The 27179-nt window shown below is 43.3% G+C and overlaps 1 protein-coding gene and 1 pseudogene across 5 annotated transcripts in view; both read left to right on the top strand.

Moving 5' to 3' along the window:
• Positions 1–27179, top strand: part of ELMO1 (engulfment and cell motility 1) — a 457219-nt gene that overhangs the window by 409490 nt on the left and 20550 nt on the right. For all 5 annotated transcript variants that reach the window (XM_065884097.1, XM_065884095.1, XM_065884098.1 and 2 more), the window contains 3 exons: positions 4474–4637; positions 13346–13458; positions 23239–23346. In XM_065884097.1, the coding sequence (XP_065740169.1) occupies positions 4474–4637; positions 13346–13458; positions 23239–23346 (385 nt within the window). The remainder of the gene's footprint in view (positions 1–4473; positions 4638–13345; positions 13459–23238; positions 23347–27179) is intronic.
• LOC136128676 (U6 spliceosomal RNA) lies at positions 9372–9467 on the top strand (annotated as a pseudogene).

Genomic DNA, 27179 nt, shown 5'->3' with positions numbered 1-27179 from the left:
CTTGGTACACGGAGTGACCATAGAACAGTGGTCAATGGCCAGTGGCAAGCAAAACTGTGAAGTAGGTAAAACCAGTCTTTGGCTGCTGTATTATGCTGTATACCTACCACTTGCATCCCTTTCCCTAGGGCCAGGGCCCTCTAGACCTCGTCTCCCCTATCAGCCTACTCTTAGGAAATGGGCTATATTTTCTTCAAATTGAAGTGTAAATGATTGCTGGAGAATTAAAGGATTGTTCCACCTATGGATGCTTACATCTAGCAGGGATCGAAGTCTTAAGCTAGAGAAATGGAACTCTAACTGGATTTTAAGCATAAGATATAAGTAGGAGCTGCAAAGTTTCCCATACTTACATAGGGGATTATCATCATTTCCATGCAAAGGTACAACCATGAGCATATAAATGAATATGACTTTTTAAGTTATTTCTTATCAAAGCAGCTTTGTTGTTTCTATCCAGCTTCCTTCTCCTATTTTTTCTCCAGTCTGGGCAACCTCAGCCCCATAAGCCAGTACTCCTGCATACTTCATTGCATGTATTTGTTGAGATCTTTGGTTGAAAGTGACAAGAATCCCATTCAAACCATTTTAAGAAAAGAAAAAGGCTTATGTAACCAAACCAGCAAATGTCAGGGTCGAACTGACTTTGTGATTGAATATGGCGTCACCGTTAACACATTCTTTCACTCACACACACACACACACACACACACACACACACACACTTTCTTCCGTCTGATTCTACTGGCATTGGTCTCATTATCTTCCACTTTCCCGAATATTAAGGGACAGTCTTACAGGTCTCAGTTTGAGGGGAAAAGGACATGCTTCAGCTATGCCTCAAGTCAAGTCAGGAAAGTCTGGGGAAGGACGCTGATTGGTCAGTTCATGTCACATGCCCACTTACTAGCATGATCATTGTGTCTAGTCACATGTAGTCTGGTGACTGTCATCTCTGACACCCCTTAAGAAACATATGAAGAAGGGGAATCACCGGGCCCTCTGGGCTTCTGTCTTCTCATCTATAAAACAAGGGAAGTGGAGATAGCTCTAAAACTCTCTCAGCATTAACCTGATTCTATTTTAAAATCGCTTCTTCATTGTTGGCATTCAAATGGCTATATCTTTGTCTCTCTTACGTGTCTTACCTCCCACCAGAAGGTCAAATAACATTAGGAGATGACAGTTACCTCCTCGGCTCAACTCAGAGTTTCTCTAAATGAGGAAAGGGGCAGCTCCTGTGGTGCCCCTCACATGAAACTGCAAAGTGTTATAATTCAGCCTGGACCAAATTTAGCCACCATTTCTACTGCATGATATGGGATGGTAACAATCTCAAAATCTGTGAAGCATTCCAAATTTAGCATTTTGCCTGAGTAACTAAAGAAGCAGATCAGGTGGAAGGTCAACTGGAAATTTTCCTCTCTGCCGTTATGCTGGGGGCATGAAACAATGTTTATGTAACTGGTTCCAATTCAGATACAGCCCAGGTTCCAAGTGGCTAAGATGTGGTCGTTTCCATATTATTTACCTATTTCCATACCACTGAACAGCCATTCTTTCTGCAAAATCCATGTGATGTCTTCTTCTCTGAAATACCTTCCCCCCCCTGCCAGCAGTGTTCATCAGTCCACCTGCTCTGTCTCGTCCACACTCCTGCTGTCATATCTTTGTCCATCCTGGCTCTCTTATTAGACCCTTCGTTCACATTAAGGCAAGGGCCTTAATGTCCCTTATACTGTCCACCCAGCATAGACACATGGTAAGCACTCAGCAACATTTGCTGTACTGACGTCACAAATAATGCTTCTCGAGCAAATTTTTGTTAATAACTTCTATCAATACAGTCTGATTTATAGTAAGCTAATAACCAGTTGAGTTATACTGAAGAGAGCAGCCCAGCCATGGCCCTAGAAACTCCCATGAGTCAGCGGTCTGGAAGACAGTTGCCTTCATGCCTTTTATATCACTGTTATCACCAGCAACCTCTTCTTCACAGGGCAAGCATGGCACGCAGGTCCTCTGAGAATAGTGCTGCCTACTGGATAAAGCAGATCCATAAGTGGATGATACAGATCTGTTATCCTTCACTGTTTCATCTGAAGTTTCCCGAGATTCCTGCCATTAGATTTATTTCTTGTGATAAAGTATTGCTTCCCAGATAGCCCCTATGAAAATGCAAATAGGTTACCTAGTAGAGGGTATTCTTACTGTGGACATGGATTCCTAAAGGTCAGAAGCATATAAGGAAAAATGAGGATTGATATCACTTGAAAATAGATAGACCTGTTTGTCTCGCAGCCACCAATGGCTCATCTTACCCTTGGTTCAGCCATGTTCAGATGACTAAAGGAAAATGCGGTTGACGTGGGATTCCTGGTTGCACGAGGACACTGCAAGCAGTGTGTATGCAGATGACTAAAGAGTGAGGATATCGGGCATCCCTGAGCTGAGGGGACTCATGGGCTTGTGGGTTCCCCTGGTGCTCAGGTTTTTCTGAAGGCATATTGGGTTTTGCTACCAAGGAGGACTGACTTTCTTGTTCAGCCTCCCGATGTCTCTAGACCCCAGCAGATCCCTGGACAGGTCCTCACACGATAGGACAGCTATAGGAGAGACATACACTTGGAGAAAGCAACCTGCACCATCAGAGAGGGGGCAGCACCATTAAACAGAGCTCAGCAAGTACAAGGAGCTGTCCCATGTTTGGAGGATATTTCAGCTGTCTAAAATGTCCCAAGGTAGTGAGATTCTTCCCATCACCTGGCCATCAGGCAGGTTTGAAAGTTCTGGATCGCCTCAGTCTTTTCCGTGCTGTAAAACTGTTACTTCTATTACAATAACATTTCATGAAAGTGGCATTTTGGTGGGACTAGTCAGTGAACAATTACTGAAGTATCCACCATGCATGAATTGTTGAATGAACAACTGATGAGAAGCCATAGGAGCTACTGAGATCGCATTTATAGTGACAGGAGAGGTACCCCAGGGCTGTTCGACACCCAGTGTATGCTCTGAACACCATACGGGTATCTTAGAAGTCAACTAGATATCTGTGACCTCGGACAAGTTCTCAATCCTTCTCAGTCTCCATTTTCTTAACCTTTTTAAAAAAATTTTTTATCTTATATTGGAGTATAGTTGATTTACAGTGTTGTGTTGGTTTCAGGCATACAGCAAAGTGATATAGTTACGCATAGTCATATACCTATTCTTTTTCAGATCCTTTTCCCACAGAGTACTGAGTCCATTTTTCTTATCTTTAAAATAGTGTTTAAAAACACCTACGCTACTGTATCGGAAAGAGGATTAAATGAGGTGATGAACAGCAAAGTGCCTGGCACAGAACCTAGCACGTAATTGAGGTGCATTTGTGATCTTTTTCTTATTTGTAAGTTGCAGACAACCCAAAAATGGTGGTATGGGGTGCAGTGTAATACAGTGTTTACAGTCCTAAGTTCAAATCTCAGCTCACTGACCTACCAATCAGCTGTATGATTTTGAACTAGTTAACTTAAGGTTTCGAAGCTTCAGTTTCTTCATATGGAAATGTAAAAGGTGATACTATCTACCTCATGGATTTGAGTAGATTAAGAGGAGGAATATATATAAAGCACTTTCCTTAGTATCTGGCACATAGTAGGTACGTTATCAAGGGTAACAATTGTTGTTCTCATCTGTAATGTAAGATTAAAAAAAGAAGCAGCTAGATTACAGTCTCTTGGATGCCTCTGTGTGTTTTCTGGTCTTTTCCTGCTCTAGATATTCTGATGAAGATAAATCCACATTAATAGAGGCAATGGTTAATTGCCTCCTTGTGGGCTGGACCTGTTCTAAAGCAGAAAATTACCATATTCTTCTTTCTTGAGGTTTCCAATGGGATATATCTATTCTAATTCAGTAGACCTCTTTTTTTAGTGCCTGGCTCAAAGAGGCAATACCACATGCACATTTCCAAATACATCATTTGTATGAACACTCAGGCCTTAACGACATGGGGAAAGCAATCCAGGAGGGGGTGGGTGTGGGTATTATTTCACATTCACTTGAACCGGTGCCAACCAAACTTCCACAGTTAATTGTGTCTCAGCGATTTTCTCCTGGAAAAAAATAATGATTATGCAGACTTCTAGCTGTTGCTTGGACTTCTTTCGCTCTTGAATTTGCATTGTTTACAGTCACATAATATATCAAGCAAATGAATATGCATATATCCTCCCACCCCAAGTCTCCCGCAGTCCCCCCAATTTCATAGTTAGTCAATCCACCTCCTTCCTTGCGGTTCCAGCGGGGCAGGAGAAAATAGAAGCTGCACATCATGGTGGTTGACTCTTTGGAAAAGCACTCTTGAAGTTAGGGCTGAGAGTGCAAACTAAAGGGATCAGTGGCTAGGGAACCGTTATCTGTGGAAGACTTTTCTGAATGGGTAAGTTCAATCCCCAGGAAAATTATGGTCTTCCTTTAATCTCACAGGTAATGCAGGTGGTGAAGGAGCAGGTTATGAGAGCTCTTACAACCAAGCCTAGCTCCCTGGACCAGTTCAAGAGCAAACTGCAGAACCTGAGCTACACCGAGATCCTGAAAATCCGCCAGTCTGAGAGGATGAACCAGGAAGACTTCCAGTCTCGCCCGATTTTGTAAGTTACCCCTGACCCCTACCTCTCAAAGGCTCTGACGCACCATTTCTAGAGTGAAAGCTTATCACGTAGCTGGGCTGTGTTGTGAGCTGTTTATGGAAGGCCAACAAAAGAGCTCTACTCAGTTCCTGAAGTCTCAGCAACTCCTTGAGAAAAGCTGGGCAGAGGTGGGCTAGGAGGAGATGGGGACAGGTGCTGGCAGGAGGGTCTAAACCAAGAAGTGACCCAGTTACTGACGAGTCCACCAAGAATTTGCAGCTGAAAAGTTTGAAACCTTCTGTAATACTTGGGACAACTTTGTTTTGCCCATGAAGCTATATTCTATGTAGGTACCCTTGAGTGGCAAGATGTTCTGCCCCAGCCAGAGTGAGAGCTGCCAATAAGTAAAGCAATATGAACATTGAAGTATCATGAGTAGGAGGGAGGGAGAGCCAGCTTGAGAGGAAGAGAGAGACCCACTTTCTCCCTGCCCCGTTGGCTCTGCTTTGAGTCAGAACGTCTCATATGGCTCTTGTGACTATCAACCCACAGGCCTAAGGTGGAGAATCAGGGGACCCTTTTTTTTTTTTTTTTGTGGTACACGGGCCTCTCACTGCTGTGGCCTCTCCCATTGCAGAGCACAGGCTCCAGACACGCAGGCTCAGTGGCCATGGCTCATGGGCCTGGCTGCTCCGTGGCATGTGGGATCTTCCCGGACCGCGGCACGAACCCGCGTCCCCTGCATCGGCAGGCGGACTCTCAACCACTGCGCCACCAGGGAAGCCCCCTGGGGGGGGACCCCTTTTTATAGGACTTTGTATCAGATGCACTTGCAACGGTTGTGTAATTTCATGAATCTCCATCTTTAAGATGTTCTGAACCTTGAACATGAACACTGTTTTAGACTATTTTGTTTGCTTTATCTTTCTTAGTATTGGCCTCTTTACCTTCCCTTGTTCTTTTCTAAGAGCTAGGTCAGCGCTGTTACCTCTATCATTTATAAGGAAGGGAATAGGAAACAGGGTTGGGGGTAAAGGGAAGTGTTTGACATTTACTCTTATTGTTCCCTCGGAAGGCTGGACACAACTTCTTCTGAGCTTTCGATGAAGCCATCTTACATCATAGGTGTCATGAAGTTCATCTTAAACCTTTCTCTCTAATTCTTTTTCTTTCTTCCCCCTTTCTGTTTCTTGCTTTCATATATTTGACATGTTTAATGATTGGCAATTTGCAAATCACCTCCTCATGCTATTTCATTTCCTCACACCTGTGTGAGGTAGGCCAATCTCATTCCCATTCGAGGACCAGGATATAGTCTAGAGAAGGGAGGACCTTGTTGACAAGTGGACGAACCAGGACTTGAACTCCAGCCCACTGATCCCTTAGCTAATTCTTCATCTACCCTACCAGAGCTCCTTTGCCAAGTGCAAGACTAAGATGAAGTTTTAAAAAGTACGCAGAAAAAAACATAGCCAAGCTATAGTGTCTACTTTGTGTTTATTTTCAAGCCTTAAGAAGCACCATTAGAAGCTGCAGAGCAGAACTGCAGGCTTTAGTGGGGATGAAGTTAGGCAGCAGGGGAGGGGAAATGCTTCCTCAGGGTCTTCGGCTCGCATCTGAATTAAACTATACCCACACTGGTCAGCAGGCAGCTCTCATGAGAGGCAGAGCTGGGGTTTTGCTTTGGTCCTCAACTAGAAGTTCACAGCCCCATATACCAAGCAGAAAGAACTTCGAATAAATGACTCCTCCGAGATGCAGTTTCTTTCTTTTTGTAAATCTTTTTACTGAAGTATAGTTGATTTACAATGTTGTGTTAGTTTCACGTGTACAGCAAAGTGATTCAGTTTCAGATAGGTAGATAGATACTTTTTCAGATTCTTTTCCCTTATAGGTTACTACAGAATATTGAGTATAGTTCCCTGTGCTATACAGTAGGTCCTTGCTGGTTATCTGTTTCATACATAGCAGTGTTTATATGTTAATCCCAAACTCCTAATTTATCCCTCCCCTTCCCCCTTGGTAACCACAAGTTTGTTTTCTATGTCTGTGGGTCTATTTCTATTTTGTACATAAGTTCATTTATATCATTCTTTTTTTTTTTAGATTCCATATATAAGTGATTTCATAAGATATTTGTCTTTCTCTGTTTGGCTAGCTTCACTTAGCATGATAACCTCTAGGTCCATCCATGTTGCTGCAAATGGTATTATTTCATTTTGTTTACGGCTGAGTAGTATTCCATGGTATGTATATACCACATCTTCTTTATCCACTCCTCCATTGATGGCATTTAGCTGTGTCCTGGCTGTTGTAAACAGTGCTGCAGTGAACACTGGGGTGCATGCATCTTTTCAAACTATGGTTTTCTCCGGATATATGCCCAGGAGTGGGATTGCAGGATTACATGGTAGCTCTATTTTTTAATTTTTTAGGGAACCTCCATGCTGTTCTCCATAGTGGCTGTACCAATTTACATTCCCACTAACAGTGTAGGAAGGTTCCCTTTTCTCCACACCCTTTCCAGCACTTATTATTTGTAGATTTTTTGATGATGGCCATTCTGACCAATGTGAGGTGACACCTGATGCAGTTTCTGTCTTGCAAGGAGGGACAGTGGCGCCTTGCCCCATCCCAGGGCCTACAGTACTAAAATGTTGGATGTTTCAGCAGATGTGTGAACACAAGGAGATTTTATTGTGCTTTTGACAACAATTCTTAAAAGCTAAAGGGAGACTTGAGGGACCACTTCAGTTAAGGCCAAGTGATTCTAAATTAATGTTTGACCGTGACTTTGTTCCAAGTAAGACTGTTAACTGCTTGTCAAGTATGAAAACTTTGCTCCTGCTTTGGCTTCTTAACTTTACTTCCCAAGGCTCTGCCTGTGACATTCTGAAGTCTCTTTTCCCTTTATTATAAGAAACTCTTACTTTAAACTTATTATTTAGAGAGAAGCAATGGAAATATTAAGGAAATCTCCTGTTATACGTAACTTTGGCATCATCACTCGGCCACGGGACTGAAAAGCACCACGGTCCACCGGAGCTCTGGGTATAGTTGCAGTAAAGTCACAAAGACTTGTCAGAGCTACAGCATTTCACGGGGGAGGCCATGAACCAGCCTGGTCATTATCCCAGAGCCCTTAAAACAGGCAGGAGAGTACCAGCCTCCAGCTTCTTCTCCAGCGATGCTCTGTCTGTTAGAATGATCTGCTAGACAGGAGCTCACCGTGGGGTTAGATGAAGTCCAAATGCTGTCACAGTGGCGTATAGGATAAGCCCAAGTCAAGAAAGAAAAGGCATAGACCATGTACGATAGTCTTCAGTCATTCATTTATTCATTCATTTAACAAATGTGTATTGAGTGACTCCTACCTGCCAGGCCCAGCCTGAGGTGCTGGGACAGGCAGAGAACCAGAGACACTTGGCTGTCCCTGTGCCAGACTTTAAAGCTGGGGTTTGGAGGGATTATCAGGGACTGTGCTCAGTGCCAGGTGGGAGGAAGCACAGGCGGGTGGGTTGTCACTAGAGCACACAGGAAACTCATCTAACCCAAGCTTGGGGGTTAGGATATTCAAATTTTAGAACTGAAAAGCATCTTTAAGGTCATCCCGTTCAAGCTTTTCATTTTGCAGACAGGGGCAGTGGCTTGGCTGGGGCTTGCCTGCTGGTGTGGAACCCCGCTGGCTGCCCTTTCCCCATCACCTGGCTGCTGCACGCAGCACGGAGGCAAATCTCAGCACCATGAAGATCCCTTGGGCATGTGTCTTGTTTTTATAAAATGTTTATATTTCCTGAGAAGGAAAATGCAAACTCCAAGTGACCAAATATTTTGGGAGACTGTGTATTCAGTGGGTTGAAGAAACTCTTATTTCTTAGCTCTTAACTAATTATTTCAGAAGGAGGTATTTCTTATTTTCTACTTAGTGTGACTTTATGGGAAGGATGAGTCCATCCACACAATTAATCCGAGTTAATGGATATAAAAAGTTTGAATAGTCCCAAAATAGGTCATTTACAATGATGTTGGGGGAAGGGGAGCTGCAGGGACAAACACCAGGGAAGCAGAGAAGCAAAATGTGGAAAATCCAGACCCAGGAGCTAACAGACCTAGGACCAGATTCCAAGGCCATTATTTGCAAATGTGGCTCTTTAGTCAAGTTCTGTCACCCATTCTAAACCTGTTTTTCTTACGTCTAAAAGTGAAGATGATAAAAGTGTCCACATCGTTGGGTTGTTAGGAGGACTCAATGAAATAGTGCATGAAAAGCCCTTAGCACATGCCCCGCACATAACATCCACTCAGAGAAATGGTCACCCTTATTATGAGCTGATAACCAGAATTTAACAAGTGTCACAGTGTCAATATCTAAATGGTAAAACTGACACTGTGAATGTATTTGTTTATACCTCATCTTATCTCAGAATGTACAGTAAAAGTAGATGAGAAAGAAACAGTAAAAGCAAATAGAGCCAGAAATAAGGCTAGTGCCTATCCTGCAAACCTGCATCCTTGCTAAAGATTGGCCACAAGCTTTGCTCACGGCTCTCGTAGCTAAAGCCAGTGTTCAGTGCACTTGACAAACACTTATCAAGTACCTGCCACTTGCCAGGTACTGTTCTGTGTGTTGATAATTCAGCAGTGAAGAGAACAGATACAATTATCACCCTTGTAGTGATTATATTTAAATGGGGAGTCTAAATAGATGATAAACATGGTAAATAAGATTGTAGCATGTTAAAAGAGGATACAGGAGTGCTCGCTTCAGCAGCACATATACTAAAATTGGAATAATACAGAGAAGATTAGAATGGCCCCTGTGCAAGGATGCGTGAAGTGTTGCATATTTTCAGTAGGCGCAAACCATGACATATAGAATGGCTGAACAACAAGGTCCTATTGTATAGCACAGGGAACTATATTCAATATCCCATAATAAGCCATAATGGAAAAGAATATGAAAAAGAACATATACAATGGAATCACTTTAATGAACAGCAGAAATTAACACAACATTGTAAATCAACTGTACATCAATAAAATAATTTTTTTTTCAAAAGAGGATACAGGAAATAAAAAGCAGAATAAGGGAAATGGAGAGTTTGTGATTTTAAATAAAGTGGCAAGAGTAGATCTCTCTAGTTGGCATGGTGACATTTGAGTAAAGATGTGTAAAGGACTAAGGGAGCAGGCTATGTGTGTGTGTGGGAGAAACGATTTCCAGCAGAGAGGATCACCAGTGCAAAAGCCCTGAGGTCAGAGTAGGTCTGGGCACTCAGTTGGTAACAAGGAGGCAAGTGTGGTTGGAGCAGAACAAGCAATAGGAGGCGAGGCCAGAACGGTAGCTAGGAGCCTGATTTTGTGGGACCTTGTTGCGGAATCATTGGCGCAGGGGACTGGTGTGCTCTGACTTGGGTTTTTAATGATCTCTCTTGCTGTTGTATGGCGAATAGACTCCAAGGAGGCAAGTTTGGAAGCAGAGAGGTCAGTGAGGAAGTTATTTCAATAATGCAAGCAAGAGGTGATGAGAAGTGATTAGAGTCTCTACCATAGATTATATAGATTTTGAAGATAAGAAGCAAAGGTATTTACCGATCAATTAGGTGAAGGGTATAAGAGAAGGATGAACTCAGATTTGGGGCCTGAACAACTAGAGGACAGAGTGAGTGGAGCAGGCTTGGACAAGGGGATCAAGAGTTTAGTTTTGCACCTGTCAAGTTTGAGGCGTCTGTGAGATATCCAAATAGACAGCTGGATTGATGGGTTTGGAGTTTGGCCGAGAGGTCTAGGTTACAATAATAAATTTGGATGTAGTCAACAGAAAGTTGGTGTTTAAAGTCATGAGTCTTGAGTCTGAAATATAAAGACCAGAAAGAGGTGCAAGGAATGACCTTGGGGACCCTGTAGTAAGACAGAAACAGATCAATCTCTACGAAATAGGCGCTGTTACTCAGCCCAGAGTCTCCCCAGAGCCCTTGTAGATCCGGGATTGGCAAACTAGCTCTTAGGCCAAAACGGACCCACTATCCGTTTTAGTAAATAGAGCTTTATTGGAACACAGCCACGCTCCTTTGTTCGCATGCTGTCATCTGCTTTCATTCTACCATGGCAGAGCTGAGTAGTTGCAACAGAGTGTATGACCCACAAAGTCTGGAACATTTACCATCTGGCCTTTTACAGAAAAAGTTTGCCGACCTCTGTTCTAGATGAACACCAGATGGCAGCTCGGCAGGGCAGACCCCAGGTCCAGGAAGGAGTCTCACTAGTCTAGTGGTGCTGTCTGTCCTCTGCACATGGCACTGGCCTCATTGGGCCTGGACTTGGGATTCTCTTCAGGAAAAAGTGTTAAAATTTGAATTGCTCTTCACACACTCATTTATTCTCCCTCCTTTAATCTTCCTCCTTTTATTTATTTACAGGGCTTTTAGATAGAATTAGGGGAATATGTATCAAAGCAAAGCCAGTGAACCCATGACCTTGACCTCATTAGCCCCAACCTGAGAATTTCAAAACCCAATTTCAGCCCATGGTTATTACCTGGATTACCCTAGAGGTCATATCTCATTCACAGAGACACCATATAGGGATTGCATATGTTTTCCTGATATGAGTGAATTTGGTAACTACTGAGTCCATTTGCAGGGAAAGAAGAGGATATAACTTAGGGGGGAAAAAAAAAATCTGTTCCATTTCCCACATTGCCTAATCATGTTTTGGAGTCCTTTGGGGTTCATAACAAGAAAAGGTAACTCTTGTAGCAGCAGATCCACTTATTCTGATAGTCTGTCTCCGAAGATGGTTCATAATGGAGTGTCAAGATGAGCACATCAGGGTCTTACACTAAAAATCATGAATCATCAGGTTCTTTCAGTTATTTCCTCCTTTTGGCCCTTGTCTCTGCATCTTCATCTCCATTTTAATAACTAAACTCTAGCCTAGTAAAACTATTATTTAAAGATACATCTCTAACCTAAGACTTGATGAAATTCAGATTCTCTCTCCCATGATTTCCCCGTCGCCCCAACTCGGAAGCCAGGAGTGGTGATTTATTGTTGTGAGCAACTGCCCTGGCAATTCCCCACCTTCTCCATTCGGAGCAGGGTTCATCAAAGCTGCAATTTGCTGAGTCCATTCTACAAAAGCTGAACGCTGATAACAGATAGTTTTAGTGGTCTGAAAGCCTGAGATGAGACCCTGTGAGACCCACGCTGGAAAAGCAAATGCGAGTAAAGCAAATGCACCAAGCTGTACCTCTGGGGCTGAATCTTCACATTAGGCTTTATAAATAGTCAGTTGGAATATTAACAGCTTTCTAGCTTGTTAGATGGCCAGATCCTTTTATATCACTTTTTATTCTTTTTTTTTTTTCTCATGGGTAAATAGATGCAGTTTGCACAAGAAACACTTGAGTTTGTACCCCTATTCAGGGCTTCACCTCTGTAAACTCTCTCCCATCTGTGAGATGGGAATGATGAAATTAATACCAGTTCCCAAAAGTTGGCGCTTTCGTGGTGGGGAAGAGGGAAGGGGTGTTAAATGAGCTAAAATTGCATGGTACGTACTACCTGGCGACATAGCACACACTTACCGAGTGTCCGTGCCTTCCGCACCTGGAAACAGAACACCATGTGAAGACAGATTGCCTGCAATCTAGAGCAAGCCCAGAGTTAAGGCTGAAGCTGACAAAAATGTGAGCCTTGACTACAGTGTAATATGGACACCAGGAATATTTGGCTTGAGGAAAGAAGAGAATATTATCAAAGCAAATTCAGTAACACCTTGCATTCCTGCCCAATGCTTACAGCTAACTTACACTCACACCGTCTCCTTTGGGACAGAAAAGATTCTTATTCCCATTTTACAGATGAGGAAACTGAGACTTACAGGAGCTACCTGAAATGCTAATCATAGGCAGAGCCTAGACTGAAGTCCTATCCTTCTGAGTTTGGGTCAGTGCTTTCAACACTGCTCTGAGGGCTGGACTCTGGGTCTCTCTATACATCCTCAAGTAGAACAACTCTAGCTTTACTAGACTCAAATGCTAGGGCACTACATAAAATTTCACATGATAAAAAGTCTCTGCTCTCGAAATAAAAGATTTAAAACCCATTGCACTCTCTTATCATATCTTTACAGCATAGTGCATCTAAACCTAAATTACATTGTATTACCCTGAGACAAGACGCAAATAAGCCTTAATTTATCCTCTCATTATCCCAATCTCTGTGGGCTACAATCTGGGTCAGTGTGTTGTTCCCAGTTGTAAGTGACAGAATCCAAAGCAAAATGTGGTCCTGTACTTTGCCCGATACTGTGTTTGCTGTGGAATAGTCATTGTGTGGTGGTAGATCACAGATGCAGTCTAGGAGTTTATCTGCTGTAGGGGGGCAGAACATGACCAGAGATTCATTGTCTCAGCAGAGCTGAGTGAATTTTCACATAAATTTATATCTGTGGCTTTGTAAAACAAGAGAAGAAATTTCTCGGGAGACCTTGGTCTAGAAAAACGTCACTGAAGTGATTGGTGCTCTTGTGGGTATCTGTAAATGTCAGAGAACCTCTTTCCACTGATGCTTAATAAATGATTCTCTGAAGCACCCACTTGGGAGTATCGGGTTGTTCACGAAAAGTTGCAGCTTGCACTCGCCTGCCCCATCTGCCCATGGTGCCCTTTCAGCCAAGTGCTGTTCTCAAGGCGCGCTGTGGAATATGTGTTTATCCTTTCACAGGGAACTAAAGGAGAAGATTCAGCCAGAAATCTTGGAGTTGATCAAACAACAACGCCTGAACCGCCTCGTGGAAGGGACCTGCTTTAGGAAACTCAACTGCCGGCGGAGGCAAGGTATTGTTTGGGGCCACTCCAGACCCAGCAAGGAAGAACAGTGGCCTGCCCCCTGTGGAGTCACATGGGCATGGGTGTTGGTTTAAGGGTAGGCTATGCAGCATTGGTACTCAGGACAGGACTAGCAGTCCAGGTAAGTTCTGATTTCCCATGTATACCCAGGGAGAATCAAAATCTAGAATCACCAGGAGACCCGTGGAACTGAAGAGCCACCTGGGCCATTTCGTGCCTCAAGTCTGCCAGTAGTGGTTCAACAACAGCTGACGTTATTGAGAGCTTACCATTTGCCAGGCTCTCACTTTACCTATGTTAATGAATTTCATCTTCCCAGTAACCCTATGAAGTAGCTACTGTGATTACGCCCACTTTACAGATAGGGAAACTAAGGCAGTGAGGTGCGAAGTAACTTGCTCAAAGTCACAGAAGAGCAGGGATTTATACTCCAGCAGCTCTATGGCTCTAACTTTTAATGATTCACTATGCTATCAGGAGAGCTGGCACCCACTGTTAGATTTGATCTTGAAATTTTCAGCATGGATGGCCCTTATTTTCAAATCCCCATACTGATTCTCTTCCAAGTCAGAATTATTTTATTTGTAGATATAAGTAACAGTGAACCAAGGTGGGATAGAATCAATTTTCATAATCTTGCAAGACAGATTTCTGAACTGTCTCTATAAACTTTAATCCCAAAATATCCAGTTAAAATGGATGCCATTAGACTAGCTCCAATAGGTGGAAAGAATTTCCAGCTGTTTCTTAGCCAGGGAAGTAAAGTCCCTTGATTGCTTTCTTGACATACTGCTCATTGCAAAGTACTCATATCATACTGTCCTGGAAACAAATAGTCAGAAAATAAAATTGGAAGATAAGATTTGGGGAGAGGTGACGAGATTGGGGAACAGTCAGGAGCAAGCATAAGTATTAGCAGCTGTACCAAGAGCAAACATCAGTTACGGCCCCAGAGAGACCCTGGCAGATACTTTTGAAACCCGATGGATGCCCTGCTCAGACACAGACCTCGCCCACTAATGACAAACATCACTTCGTGTTTATGCTGAGCCCATCCTCCCGGCCATTTACTTTTAATGGCTTTGCGCTGAATATTGAGTAAATTCAACGTATTTCGAATGTAAGCATTAAAACTCATATTAAGGAATGTCCAAAGGCAGAACTTCCTTGACGAATGAAAATGCAGGTTATTCCCAGAGGATAAGAAACCATGACAATGGGTATATGCCCAGTAGTGGGATTGCTGGGTCATATGGTAGTTCTATTTGTAGTTTTATAAGGAACCTCCATACTCTTCTCCATAGTGGCTGTACCAATTCACATTCCCACCAGCAGTGCAAGAAAACCATAATTCAAAAAGAGTCATGTACCAAAATGTTCATTGCAGCACTATTTACAGTAGCCAGGACATGGAAGCAACCTAAGTGTCCATCGACAGATGAATGGATAAAGGAGATGTGGCACATATATACAATGGAATATTACTCAGCCATAAAAAGAAACGAAATTGAGTTATTTGTAGTGAGGTGTATGGACCTAGAGTGTGTCATACAGAGTGAAGTAAGTCAGAAAGAGAAAGACAAATACCGTATGCTAACACATATATATGGAATTTAAGAAAAAAAAGTGTCATGAAGAACCTAGGGGTAAGACAGGAATAAAGACACAGACCTACTAGAGAATGGACTTGAGGATATGGGGAGGGGGAAGGGTGAGCTGTGACAAAGCGAGAGAGAGGCATGGACATATATACACTACCAAACGTAAGGTAGATAGCTAGTGGGAAGCAGCCACATAGCACAGGGAGATCAGCTCGGTGCTTTGTGACCGCCTGGAGGGGTGGGATAGGGAGGGTGGGAGGGAGGGAGATGCAAGAGGGAAGAGATATGGGAACATATGTATATGTATAACGGATTCACTTTGTTATAAAGCAGAAACTAACACACCATTGTAAAGCAATTATATACCCCAATAAAGATGTTAAAAAAAAAAAAGAAAAGAAACCATGACAATGAGCTTCACGCTGGGCCTCGGGGGAGGACAAATGGGCAGAGTAAGAAAGGGCTGAGTTACAGCTGGGACTGACAAAGGCTCACATTAGGAAGAAGGAACTCACCTCTCCCATTCAGCCTTGGAGGACTGGTTCACCCCCTCTTTCCTCACTGCATTCCTTGCATTTGGGCACCTTCATCAGAGTGAATGCTGTTCTAAGAAGATAGCTTGGCACAGTGAGGAAGACAAGAGCCCTGGAGCCAGATGAAGTGGGTACCTTCCTACCTCTGTCCCTGTCCAGCTCTGTGACCTTGAGCAGTTTCCCCATCTGAAATGGGGTTAACAATGCCTGTCTCCTAAAGCTATTGTGAGGAAGAAAAGTGCTGATGAATGCAGCTCTTAGAAAGCAGCTTTAAACAAAGGGGGTGGTAGCTACTGTTTTATTCTGGATGATCCTGTAGAAAAGAACAATGAGCTGGGGGTGAGTAGACTTGGTTCTAAGCTTCTCAACTCTGTACTTACAGAGTTAACCACCTGGGTGTTTATATGCAGAACACGTGACCTCTCAGGGCCACAGTTTCTCATCTGTTAAGTGGGAGAATAGGACTAGATGATCTCTTAGTTCAGTCAGCCAGATTGCCTACTGTATGCTCTGATGTCCTCATTGCCTTTGGCAAAATCAATATTCAGGATATATTGCCCACGTAAGGTGATTTATAAAGTTTTTATTTACCTGACATTGGGCAAAAGGCACAGAAGTGGGGGGAGGAGAGAGGTGGCAAATAGACACATCCACCAAATGCCTCCCCTCATGCCTAGCTAGAATCCTTCGGAACCTAATTCAGAGAGCCGAATTTGACCTTCCAGTCTACTCCACCACGAGACTTCCCTTTCTAGGCTGAAATGGGTAGATTCTGCTTGAATAATCCTGATTCTAGATGTCATAATTACGGTTTTTTGGCTAAAGAAATGTTAGTCCCAAATATGCCACTTTTTTCCAGTTTTCTAAAAATGAATTACCTACTGAACAAAAAATATTAGCATCTAGATTATAAATTTATTAGTTAAACTCCCTAGGGAGCACGACCATCTGTGTTTAGTATAAAATCATCCTTCCAAGTGAGGGAAGGCTTTTTGGTGTTTGGTAAATTGATCTAAAACCTGGTAACTAGCTCTGTGTGCTTAAAAATAGGGATTCAAAGCAGACTGTGCTGAAATTGGTTTCCTATCACCCCATCAAAACATACCATTTAGATTTACCCACATTAGTGAGGACATGATGGAAAATCATTTTAATCCCTTGGAGAAAGGTGAGATCTCAGACAGGAACAGCCATGAGCCATCCCAGGTTAAAGAGCAAGCACATACGCAAAGGGCCCGTGCGTGACCACACTCCCTGTAAACTTGTCCAACAGTGAGTCAAACACAGATGAGTGCATTTAAGTATTAACTTTACAGGGGAAAATAGGAGCGAGCTTCCTCTCTCACAGAACTGGAAAGGAGAGGAGCAGATGTAGAGCCCTTCAGTGTGCCACGTTTGGCTAGAAGGCCCCTGAGTTGCTACTTGCCCATCATTCTACCTGCCTCATTTGCAACTCTGCTACTTGGTTAGTCCAATATAGATATATACAAATCTGGATTTCTGGGAATTCTGACCGCAGTAGAACTGAGAGGCAGTAAATCATGGGAGACACACCAAGCTGCATTCAAGTCCCTGCCTCCCCATCCCCTAGCTGGGTAGCCTTGGACAACCTAATAAATCTCTCTGTGCTTCTGTTTCCTGATCTGTCAAGTGGGGATGATGTCAGTTCCTACATGGAATCATTGCAAGGGTTAAATAAAATCATGCCTCTGTAGCACTTGGTACTCAGCACGCGGTCAGACATTCATTAATGGTATTTAGCATTAAGTTTAGCTTACAGTTACTTAGAATATAGGTTTTTAAACACAGGCCATAGAGTGGCAACGGCTGTCACATACTTGCTTCACTCTGTCCCGCATTCTCTATGGAATGTGAAAGGCTCTTGTTCACAGTCCTTCATAATGAGATTGCCTTGCTTCCGTGTTTCCTGAACTTCTCGAGAGAGTTAAGATGAAATCCCAGAAGTTGTCTATGTTCGAGCTGTTATATGCTTCATGAGAATCTACAGGCTCAGGAACTGCCTCCTATTTTCCTTTCTTTTCAGAGATTAGGGTCTTTCAGAATCACTTGCATTAAATAGTCTTGATAAGAGCCCAGGGCTACACACTGGAATATCATTTTCAAGAAATGATAGTATGAAACTTTTGCTTCTTGTTGAAGACAGTGTCCGTTTTGTTGACCAGTATCCCTTCTCTAAGCATTAACATGACAAACTTAATCCGAAACCCACTGGTGAGTAACACGTGTACCCAGAGGAGCTGGCATGTTTCTGCGCCGAGGCCAAGGGCCGGTGTACCTGCCTTGTTCTTTCAGCTCGCTCAGGAGACCTAGAGCCGAATGGTACGTTCAGGCCATTTCAGTAACCACGTGAACCCTTCTGGGGAGCAGGTTGTTTCTTCCTCTTTGATTGAAATTTTCTTTTAATATTTAATTAAACCTTATCATAACTCATTTTTACAAAAAGGCAGGTATAAGTAAATGCGTTTTTTCAAAAGAAGAGAAGCCAGATTATTTTCAGAAAAAAATCACTTTGCAATAGATGAAAATAACAGATAATCATTGTTCTCAAAAGGTGGAGGGACCAGAGCTTCCCTGGTGGCGCAGTGGTTGAGAGTCCGCCTGCCGATGTAGGGGACATGGGTTCGTGCCCCGGTCCGGGAAGATCCCACATGCCGCGGAGCGGCTAGGCCCGTGAGCCATGGCCGCTGAGCCTGCACATCTGGAGCCTGTGCTCCGCCACGGGAGAGGCCACAATAGTGAGAGGCCTGCGTACCGCAAAAAAAAGAAAAAAAAAAAAACATTAAAAAAAAAGGTGGAGGGACCAGTAATGTGAATGAGAGGGGTTATCATTGACTAGAAGATTAGGAAGGCACTAATATTTGAGAGCCAGCTCTGTGGAAGATGCATGATGGATACTCTGTGTATGTTTTACTCATACAATTATTAGTGTTACTTAACAAAGGAACCATAGGGGTCCCTAAGGTTTTTATAATTTGGCCAAGACTCCATAGCTGATGTGTCCCTAAGACCAGGTGTGTAACTCAGGTCTGTGTGACTCCAAAGTATCAGTTAGGCCAAACCATCTTTAAAATGACTCGGGGGCTCTGGAGTTAATCTTTTGCTATGAAAGGAGAGTCTGCAGGGAGACAGAATTCTGAATCAAAACAAGAGTATCTCCTTCTGAAGAATGTTCAGTGAAGTGAGGAAGATTTGAAAGGCGGAATGACCTTCATTCTGTATCCGTAGTTGTTGTCTTCCTTTACTGAACCAACAGAGATATCTTCTATCTCATCACCTGGAAGATGACATTTCCCTTTAAAAGCGTTGCTGGGGTTCCTCATGTTTTGTGACTTGGAAACGTTTGACCCTAGGCAGGAAGCAGACCTTCCCCTGAGCACGCTGAAGATTTTGCATATTTTAGGTTAACCTAAGAAAGACCCAAAGTCCTAGTGGAAGTGCCATAAGATTTCACTTTAGTAAAGGCCACCTGTCTCCCAAACGCAGGACTTTCAGGGCCCCCGGGCCAGCAGCCAGCTGCCAACTGTGGGCTTTGCGCACAAGACAAAGATGTCCCCCTGAGTCCATGGCAGAGTCGATCAGGACTCGGTTCTTGCTGTGCCCTGTGCCTCACTTTACAGTCCACATTTCACACTCAACAATGGTAGCTATTCAGCTTGCCCGTCTCCCATAAACACCTGCTGGCCGACCCCACACTTGTCTCCAGCCTGGGTATGAAGAGAGACAATGAGCTGTACTGTTCCATATAGCTACCTATGGCTATTTAAGTTAATTAAAATTAAATAAGATTCAAAATTTCTTCTATTACTATTGAATAAGCAGGTACAGAGTATTTGCATCATTGCAGAAAGTTCTTTCGAACATTGCTGCAAGAATTACAGTTGTCAAGGGTGATTAGCTGCATAATGATCTATGTGACATATAACTTTCATCAGCCCTGGAGACCTTCGTACCAGGCTGTGAGCTTTGAAACCAGCTTTTCCCTCTGACCTTCACACACACACACACACACACACACACACACACACACACACAGAAAAAAAGAGTGAAGCACAAAATTATCTCCATGTTTTCAGTTTTTGAGTTGGGGGAATGAAAAGATGGCTATTAACGTACTAACATTTCTAATTGACTGAAAGACCTCTATACTAACTCCTGTTTTCTCTTTAAATGCTACTAAACAATCTTTGCTAATGTTCTCACTGCTTCCTGCTAATTGCTTTTAGTGACACAATCCACTCATTCATTGCCCAGAGGGACTGGGGAACTAGTAACATCATGCTGGGTCTTGAATAGAAAATACACATTTTTCTTACCATAAAAGAAACTGCGAATCAAGCTGCCACTGATGGCTGACACTGAAACTGTCTCACCCAACAAGTCGGTGCGCTCTGCTGGTTGGAGGTGGCATCTCTGCTCTCCTTTAGAGTGGCTCTGCCTTCAAGACAGCCACACACAAGTTATGATGCCTCTAAACCCTTCCCAGAGCTAACGACTCCAGCCTTTATCCTGAGAGAGATACTGGCTGAGTATCCACCCATTTGTTTATGAGTCAAAACAACCTTCCCAAGCCGTTCAGCCCCTTTTCCAATATTTTGTCATCCATCCAAGACTTCCTATTTGATGGGAGGAGCAGAACACATCACTCACGTCAATGATGCACAGATCTTTTGCTCTCCACCATCTTAGTAGTAGACAGAGAAAGAGGAACTTCTATAGGATAAGAGAAGAGGTAGCCAGAGGTAGGAGGAAAACCAGAAGCTGGTGGTGTCATAAAAGTCAAGAGAATTGAAGCCTCTGGAAGGAGGAAAATCTGTCAGCTATACCCTGTATTGTTATGGCAAGGTTCCAAGTCGCCTTTTGTGTTTCTTTAAACAAACAGTGACTACAGCTTTTCAAGGAAGACGGTTGTTTTACCTCCCGGAACCCTGATAAACAGCCACTGTTTTCAATAGTTTCTGAATGTAGGAGTGTGTTGCACAAGAGATTTTCCCTATTCCTGTTTTTCCCTGTAGTATAGGCAGAGTTGCTGAGTCACGGTCCCTACTTCCCAGACCCGGGAAACAAGTGTTTCCACCAGATTTCTTTAAGTTGCCACTAAGAGCTAGGGAGCTCCTTCTCCTTGAGCTGCTTGGCTTTGTCCCTCATGTCTGCCTTTCATCCTAGTAATTTTTGCTACACCCGGTAGAGTACTGTAGGCACTCTGCGAATATTCACTGGAGAAACAGACGTAACGTATTAAATAGGCAACTTACGAAAGTATGTGCAGCAAACATTTGAAGTGTTGCAAATGAATGTAAGTTGTGCATTTCACTCCACAGTATATGTTTGTACCACTTAAGTTCTCAGTGCTCCCCCAGTTATATTGAGGATCACTGATCCATTTGTGCCATATTGACCCTTGGGCTTCAGGTTACCACTGCCAATCCCTAGAGTTTACCCCGGTTTGAAAAGTGAGGGATTTCTAGGAAGAACAGGCTAAGACCTCACTCAAAATAAGACCAGCGTGTCCAAGCACTACAGCTCACCAACTTCCTTCCCAGCTTTCTGTCACCCTTTTTCAGTTGCTCACTTAGCCAAAGTCCCATCTCAGAGGTAGCAGGGGAAGGAGAGCTCTCTAGGAAATTTTTCCAGCTAGATTTGTGGCCATCACAGTTCATTTAGACAAGGCGAAAGGTCCTTTGGGGGGAAGAAATCTCTACAGTTACTCATGCCAGGTTCCCAAGAGCACTGTTGGTGCTCGTGGCCAAAAGTTGGCCCTCTCCTTTGGAATTGCAATTCCTATTGTGAATTACAAGTCAAATTCCCAAATATGTTCTCCTCATGGAAAACTGCCTAATTGAAATGGTTATGAATTATTCAGGGAATAACTTTATTTTCTCCCTTTGAAATGCTCTCCCAGAAGAATGACCTGTGCTGTTGAGTGTATGTGTGTGTGTGTATAGGTATATATATATAACAGAATTTTGAAAATTTAACAATTCCAGATGTTTTCCTAGCACTCAAATCACTGTTTCTTTCCTCTCAAATTTTCCCACCAGCGTTTAGATTTTTTTAAGTATATGGATTGCCATATTCTGGCTACGTTCAGGAATTCTCAAACCCTGTTTATAGATGAGAAAGGAATCACAGAGGCATTTTGCTTTTGTGGATCCAGTTTGGGTGTTTTCTTTGTTCATTGTGTGGCTTTTACTTCCAGTTTTAAAACTTTCTTTTCTACAAAAAGAATTGTAGTTAAAATGTGGTTTTGCAGTGAAAGCAATTTTAGGTAGAAGAACATTTTTCTTAAACATTATAGAGACCTTTTTGGTCAGAGTGGCTTCAAAATAATTTGTGTTTGTAGACACAGTAATGGGGTGACTTGACCAAGGCCACTGTGTTTGCCAATTGCATAATGTCACAAAGGGGTTTACAGGTCAGGGATGCTCTGTGCCTTAAGCATCTTGACCGGTGGGTCTTCATTTATCAATTTAGCCAACAGCAACTGTGTAACTTCCACGTGCCAGGCACTGTGCCAAGGGACCAGTGCAGTGCAGTTGTGAAGACAGTGGTTGTCATCAGAGCGCCCTGGCTTCTCCACACTGTCGGGGCTGATGTGTGTCCTGGAGTCCTCTTCTGTCAGTAACCTTTCACACTGAACCCACTGGGGCAAGTTGCTTACCTAGGGTCTATGGCAGATAATGGGGAATACTAAGGGGCTTAACATGGGAGCACCAAGGATCCAAGGAGATGCTGGAGCAGCTAAGAGGATGGGAAGGGTCCCTTTGGCTGCAGTAATCAGAGAGGGCTTCCTGGAGGAGGCAGCATCTAGCACAGCCCTGAGAGCTGCACAAAGATTGCTGTCACAATCTAAGTTTCTTATCTAGAAAAAGCACTCTCTGCCTCCTTCTTGCTGCCTCACCAGCTTATTCAAAATTTTTTATTACATTTGGGGAAGTCAACTTAAAGGAGTTATTTATGAGAATGATCCTAAGGTACTGGTCACACTTATTTAAGAGGACTAAACTCTAGGAAAGAGAGAGGAGATGATTGCAATATCCTCATTCTTGGATAAATTTCTGAATTATTAGTGTATTTCCTCATGAATTCCATCCCTTGTGTGTATCACTAGCTTCCTAACAATTTATTCATTGATTAGTTTGTGTGCATAGGCCTCAGGGGTGAGGGGTTTGATATGCCAACTGAGATATGGCACAACCATCTCATCAGTCTTACAATCTCACAGAGGAAAGTGGAAGCAGAAAAATTCTGAGAAAGCTGTTTTTTCTTCATCTCCCTCCCCACTTTTGTCAGGCCCAACTGAATAAAGAATAATCCCCTAGTCATTCTAGTAACCCTCTGGAAGCCACCACCTCAGAAACTCTGTTGCCATTGTCCTCAAAGGATTTGATAACTTTCCCAGTGGTACCAAATGTCTACCAAGAAGGACAGGAGCTAACTAAATATCAAAATCGAGAAGGGGCTAACTGCCAGGGCTCTAGAATCATTCCTTCTTGAAGAATTAAAATCGAAGGAACTGCGTGTTCTCCTAGGCAAGACTATGATGAAATAAGGATGTCAATATTTTTTGGAAACCAGAATCGCTTACCTGGTAAATTTGTGTTTTCTTCCCCCAGACAAGTTTTGGTATTGTCGGCTTTCACCAAACCACAAGGTCCTGCATTATGGAGACTTGGAAGAAAGTCCTCAGGGAGAAGTGCCCCACGATTCCTTGCAGGACAAACGTAAGTGCCTCTCCTGTGTTGGAGGGCTGAGTTTTGGTTGCTTGTTCGTTTCCTGGTCACAGAATATCATGCAGAAAGACTATCAACCTCAGTAAACCCATTAGGCATGTCTCATCTAGCTGTGAGTCCTGGCCGAGCCGTCTCATCAAGCATAAGACCTTGATGGATTTGTGGTTTGGGACCGAAGAGGGGAGGATGTAAAAGGGTGCTCACCTATCTTTCCTGAAAGACGTAAACCTGGGGTTCAAACACCCACTTTTACGTTACTTGTCCAAGTGTTATTCTAAGGAGCAAAAACAATATAAACCTGATTGTCAGTTGTCTTTTTCTGATGACCCAAAATAATTTCACATGAATCATGTACTTGATCCCACCACGTTTATGCATTATACTTTACTGTATCCCACACTTATAATGCAGAGCTAATGCCAGATCCACGTATGGCTAGTTTACTTCAAAGAAGTAACTCAGACACTCAATAGCATTCTGTTGTTTCCTAAATATTCCCCAAAATACATATTATTTACACCGATTTGCTATTTCTGTACCATGTCTTTTAAAGAGCCAGTCATATGCTAGATTATTTTAGCCCAACACCAAAGCAGGTTCCAGGTTTTTTTAGTCAGCATTAAGTGTACTAATTAAACAAAGTATTACAGAAATATTAAAATACACAAAGGTAATGGATTAATTTGGAAGAGAAATGAGATAAAGTTAGACATAGCCTCAGAGGATATCTCAAGTAGAGAAATCAAAGAGTGAGAAAAAAGTAAAGACACTTTAAAATAACTTTTAAAAGTCACCTTGACCCTGCCATGAGTCATATAAACAAGTCGCAAACAGAATCCTTACCTCCAGGTCCTAGCACCTTCCCCCTTGTCACCCCAGGGCCTATGGAAGTCAAATCTGTACTGTCTTCCTTGCAGCTCATGGCCATCACAGGGGAAAATAAACCACAAGTGGCAAATTCCTGACACACTCAGACTCTGGGCTGACATATCAGACAGACAGCCTGGAACATTCTCGCTTCCTCCAGCTTAAAAATGGGACAGTCTGGTCTTCATAGTGTCATTTAGTTCAGAAGGCAATCTTATTTCTTTTCATGGGAGCACTGCCTCTTCAGCCCACGTTATTTAAAACCCAGTACCGCAGAGTCTGGGGCAGTGTCTATGCATTCTTGCTATGGGGTCTCCCCAGGCCTCTGCCTGTAATAAGGACCCTCCCTTCAGGTCTCAGAAAGCCTTCCGCATCCCACCATGGACAGAGCTGGACCAGTGGTTCTCAGAGTGTGGTCTTTGGACCACCAGCAGCAGCATCACCTGGGAAATTACTAGACATGCAGCTTCTCAGATCCTCACTCCCAGACCTGATGAATCACAAACTCTGGGGATGGGGCCAACAACCTCTGTCTTAACAGACCCTCCAGGCGTTTCTGATGAGCGCTCAAATTGAGAAGTGTGGAGCCAGATGTTGCCTGACACGCTTCATAGTGCGTCCCTAAATTGGGCTTTCACCAATACGTAAATATTTTAAAAGAACAAGAAAAGTGAATCGACAGTGGCTTGCCAACTTTCAGTTTTGGCAGAAATAAAGGCTATTATAAAAGAAAATCTAACTAAAATTTAATATCACATTGCTTTCATTTTAAAAAGGGCTCTTGATCAAACAAAATGAAAGACCAGAAAGGCCTAATCTTGGAATAAAGGACAGTCCCTTGTACTAAATTAAATTAGCTGTGTGAAAAACTCACAGCAGTGTCTTCATTTTCCTCTGTTTGCTATTAACTGGTGAAAAACTCACTGATGAAACCTCCCTCATGAACTCAGAACTGTCCAGAAGCCAGCCATTTGGCATCTCTGCTCTAATGCAGTAAAATGAAAAGTTAGAGGTCAAAGCAACCACAAGCTCTATATGAAGTCTTTCACCGCCTCGTTCTTAACCTGACCAGGAAATAGGGAAAGTGGTCTGGGCAGGAAAACAAAAAAACCACAGCTGGATTCATTCCTAACCTACATGGCCCAGAGAATCGGCTCTCCCACTCACTGGGTGTGTTATTTGTCTCCGTAGTTATAGGGATTTAATCCACTCCTCAGCCCACAGATAGGCACTAGACTGGCGTGGATTGTAGGTTTAAATGCAGCACTCTCGTTCTCGCTGGTTGTGCTGCTTAGGAAGTCGGTAGCCCTGCCCCTAGAGAAGGTCGAGTCGTGGACAGCACCTGAGCCTTGAGTAGGAACAGTCTCTGGGCTAGAAACCCGAGGGCCGATGCCAGGGAGAGCCAGCTTGCCAGGGTGATTGCAGAAGAGCCAGGACAGAGCTGCAGATCTCCAGTTTTTGGTCGTGGCCACAGAGTAAGGCTGCTTCTGGGAAAGGGTTGCATCAGTCCCTCTGACAGTGGCTGTGAAACTCATCCACTCCTTTCCTCTGCGGCCTTTGAAGTCTAGTAATTCAGAGTTCCAGAAGAGCTGCTCCGTAAACAGTTATCCGTTGCAAGGCAAACCAAGAATGAGTACCTGTGCAGGTGTGTGCATATGGGAGGATGTGGTTGTGTGTGTGTGTGTGTGTGTGTGTGTGTGTGTTGAGGAGATTATATCTGTATGCACATGTGTGCCAGGGAGGGGGTATATTTCATGTAATGAAGTCAAATGAAGCTATTGTGTGCCTGAGATGAGAAGGTCCCAGCCTAGGAAACTAAAGTTTGCTGCTTCAGGCCTGCCATCTGGTTTACATTTAATTACAGCTCGCATCCTGCCTGGAGCAAAATAGTCCATCCTCTTGGAGCCCTTAGTCAAAAACATCACTCCACTAGAAAAATGAGACATTCCTTTAATTCATTTCAAGTACCCTTGCTCTTGCCATGTACAATTGCCCTCTCTTGCGACCAAGGGGTAAATTGTCTTCCACCCCTTGAGTTAATCAGTGCTGAATACTGAGATATTGGTGAATCAAATAGCATAATTGAGTCCTCTTAATCCAGAGAGTGCAAGTGGAGATTGAGGGCCTCTCCTTAGCTGTCTTCATGTCTAAAGATTTAGCAAATCTCTCTTCTCGTATTCCTTTTGTTAGGCAGGAAACATGGCCCTTGAAAATCCACATCTCCTAACCTCCCTTCGCCCCACATTCCTCCCACCAGGTTTATAGACTCTCATCACCCCCACTAAACACCAGACTCCTCTGCTTTCCAGCAGTGCCTGGGCCCCTCAGAGACTCCCTTTGAAAGAGTCGAGGCCAGCGCTCTTCACTCCCACGTCAAAGGGTTTTGCTCCCTCACACAAGGCCATTAAGCCTATTACAGCAGAGGAGAGAAGCAATGGCCACAGCAAAGCAAAGTGGGCAATTTGGGTCATTGAAGCATGGGGAATAATTCAGGTCCCTCAATCTACAGAGAGAATTAACTTCGACTGTTGATAATGAGAACAACAGCAAATATATTACATCTTTTGAGTGTTTACTCAACACCAGGCACTGTGCTAAGAGCTCTACATTACATAATAAATTATCCTTCCCACAACCTGAAGAGGTAGGTATCATTGGAAAATTAGGATTAGGAAAATGAGGTACAGAAAAGTTAAGTGACCTGTTGAAGGTCACATGTCCAATAAATAATAAAGCAAAGATCTGAATGCAACCATCCAACTCCATGGCCTAGATTTTTACCCACTTCTCCAGACCACCTAGATTCAAAGCCAGCAATGATGTTGGCTCCAGCATTGAGTTAATTCTCAGAACAGCCCTATGAGATGGATGATGTTATAGTTCTACACTGTAGACAAGAAAGCTTATGCTCCAAGAACTTAAGCCCAAAGTGGTATAGCCAGTAGGTGCACCTAGAA

This window comes from Phocoena phocoena, chromosome 9 (assembly GCF_963924675.1).
Source record: "Phocoena phocoena chromosome 9, mPhoPho1.1, whole genome shotgun sequence".
In the NCBI taxonomy this organism is placed as follows: domain Eukaryota; kingdom Metazoa; phylum Chordata; class Mammalia; order Artiodactyla; family Phocoenidae; genus Phocoena; species Phocoena phocoena.
The sequence above is the reverse complement of the archived record's forward strand: the minus strand, read 5'-3'. Positions and strand labels throughout refer to the sequence as shown.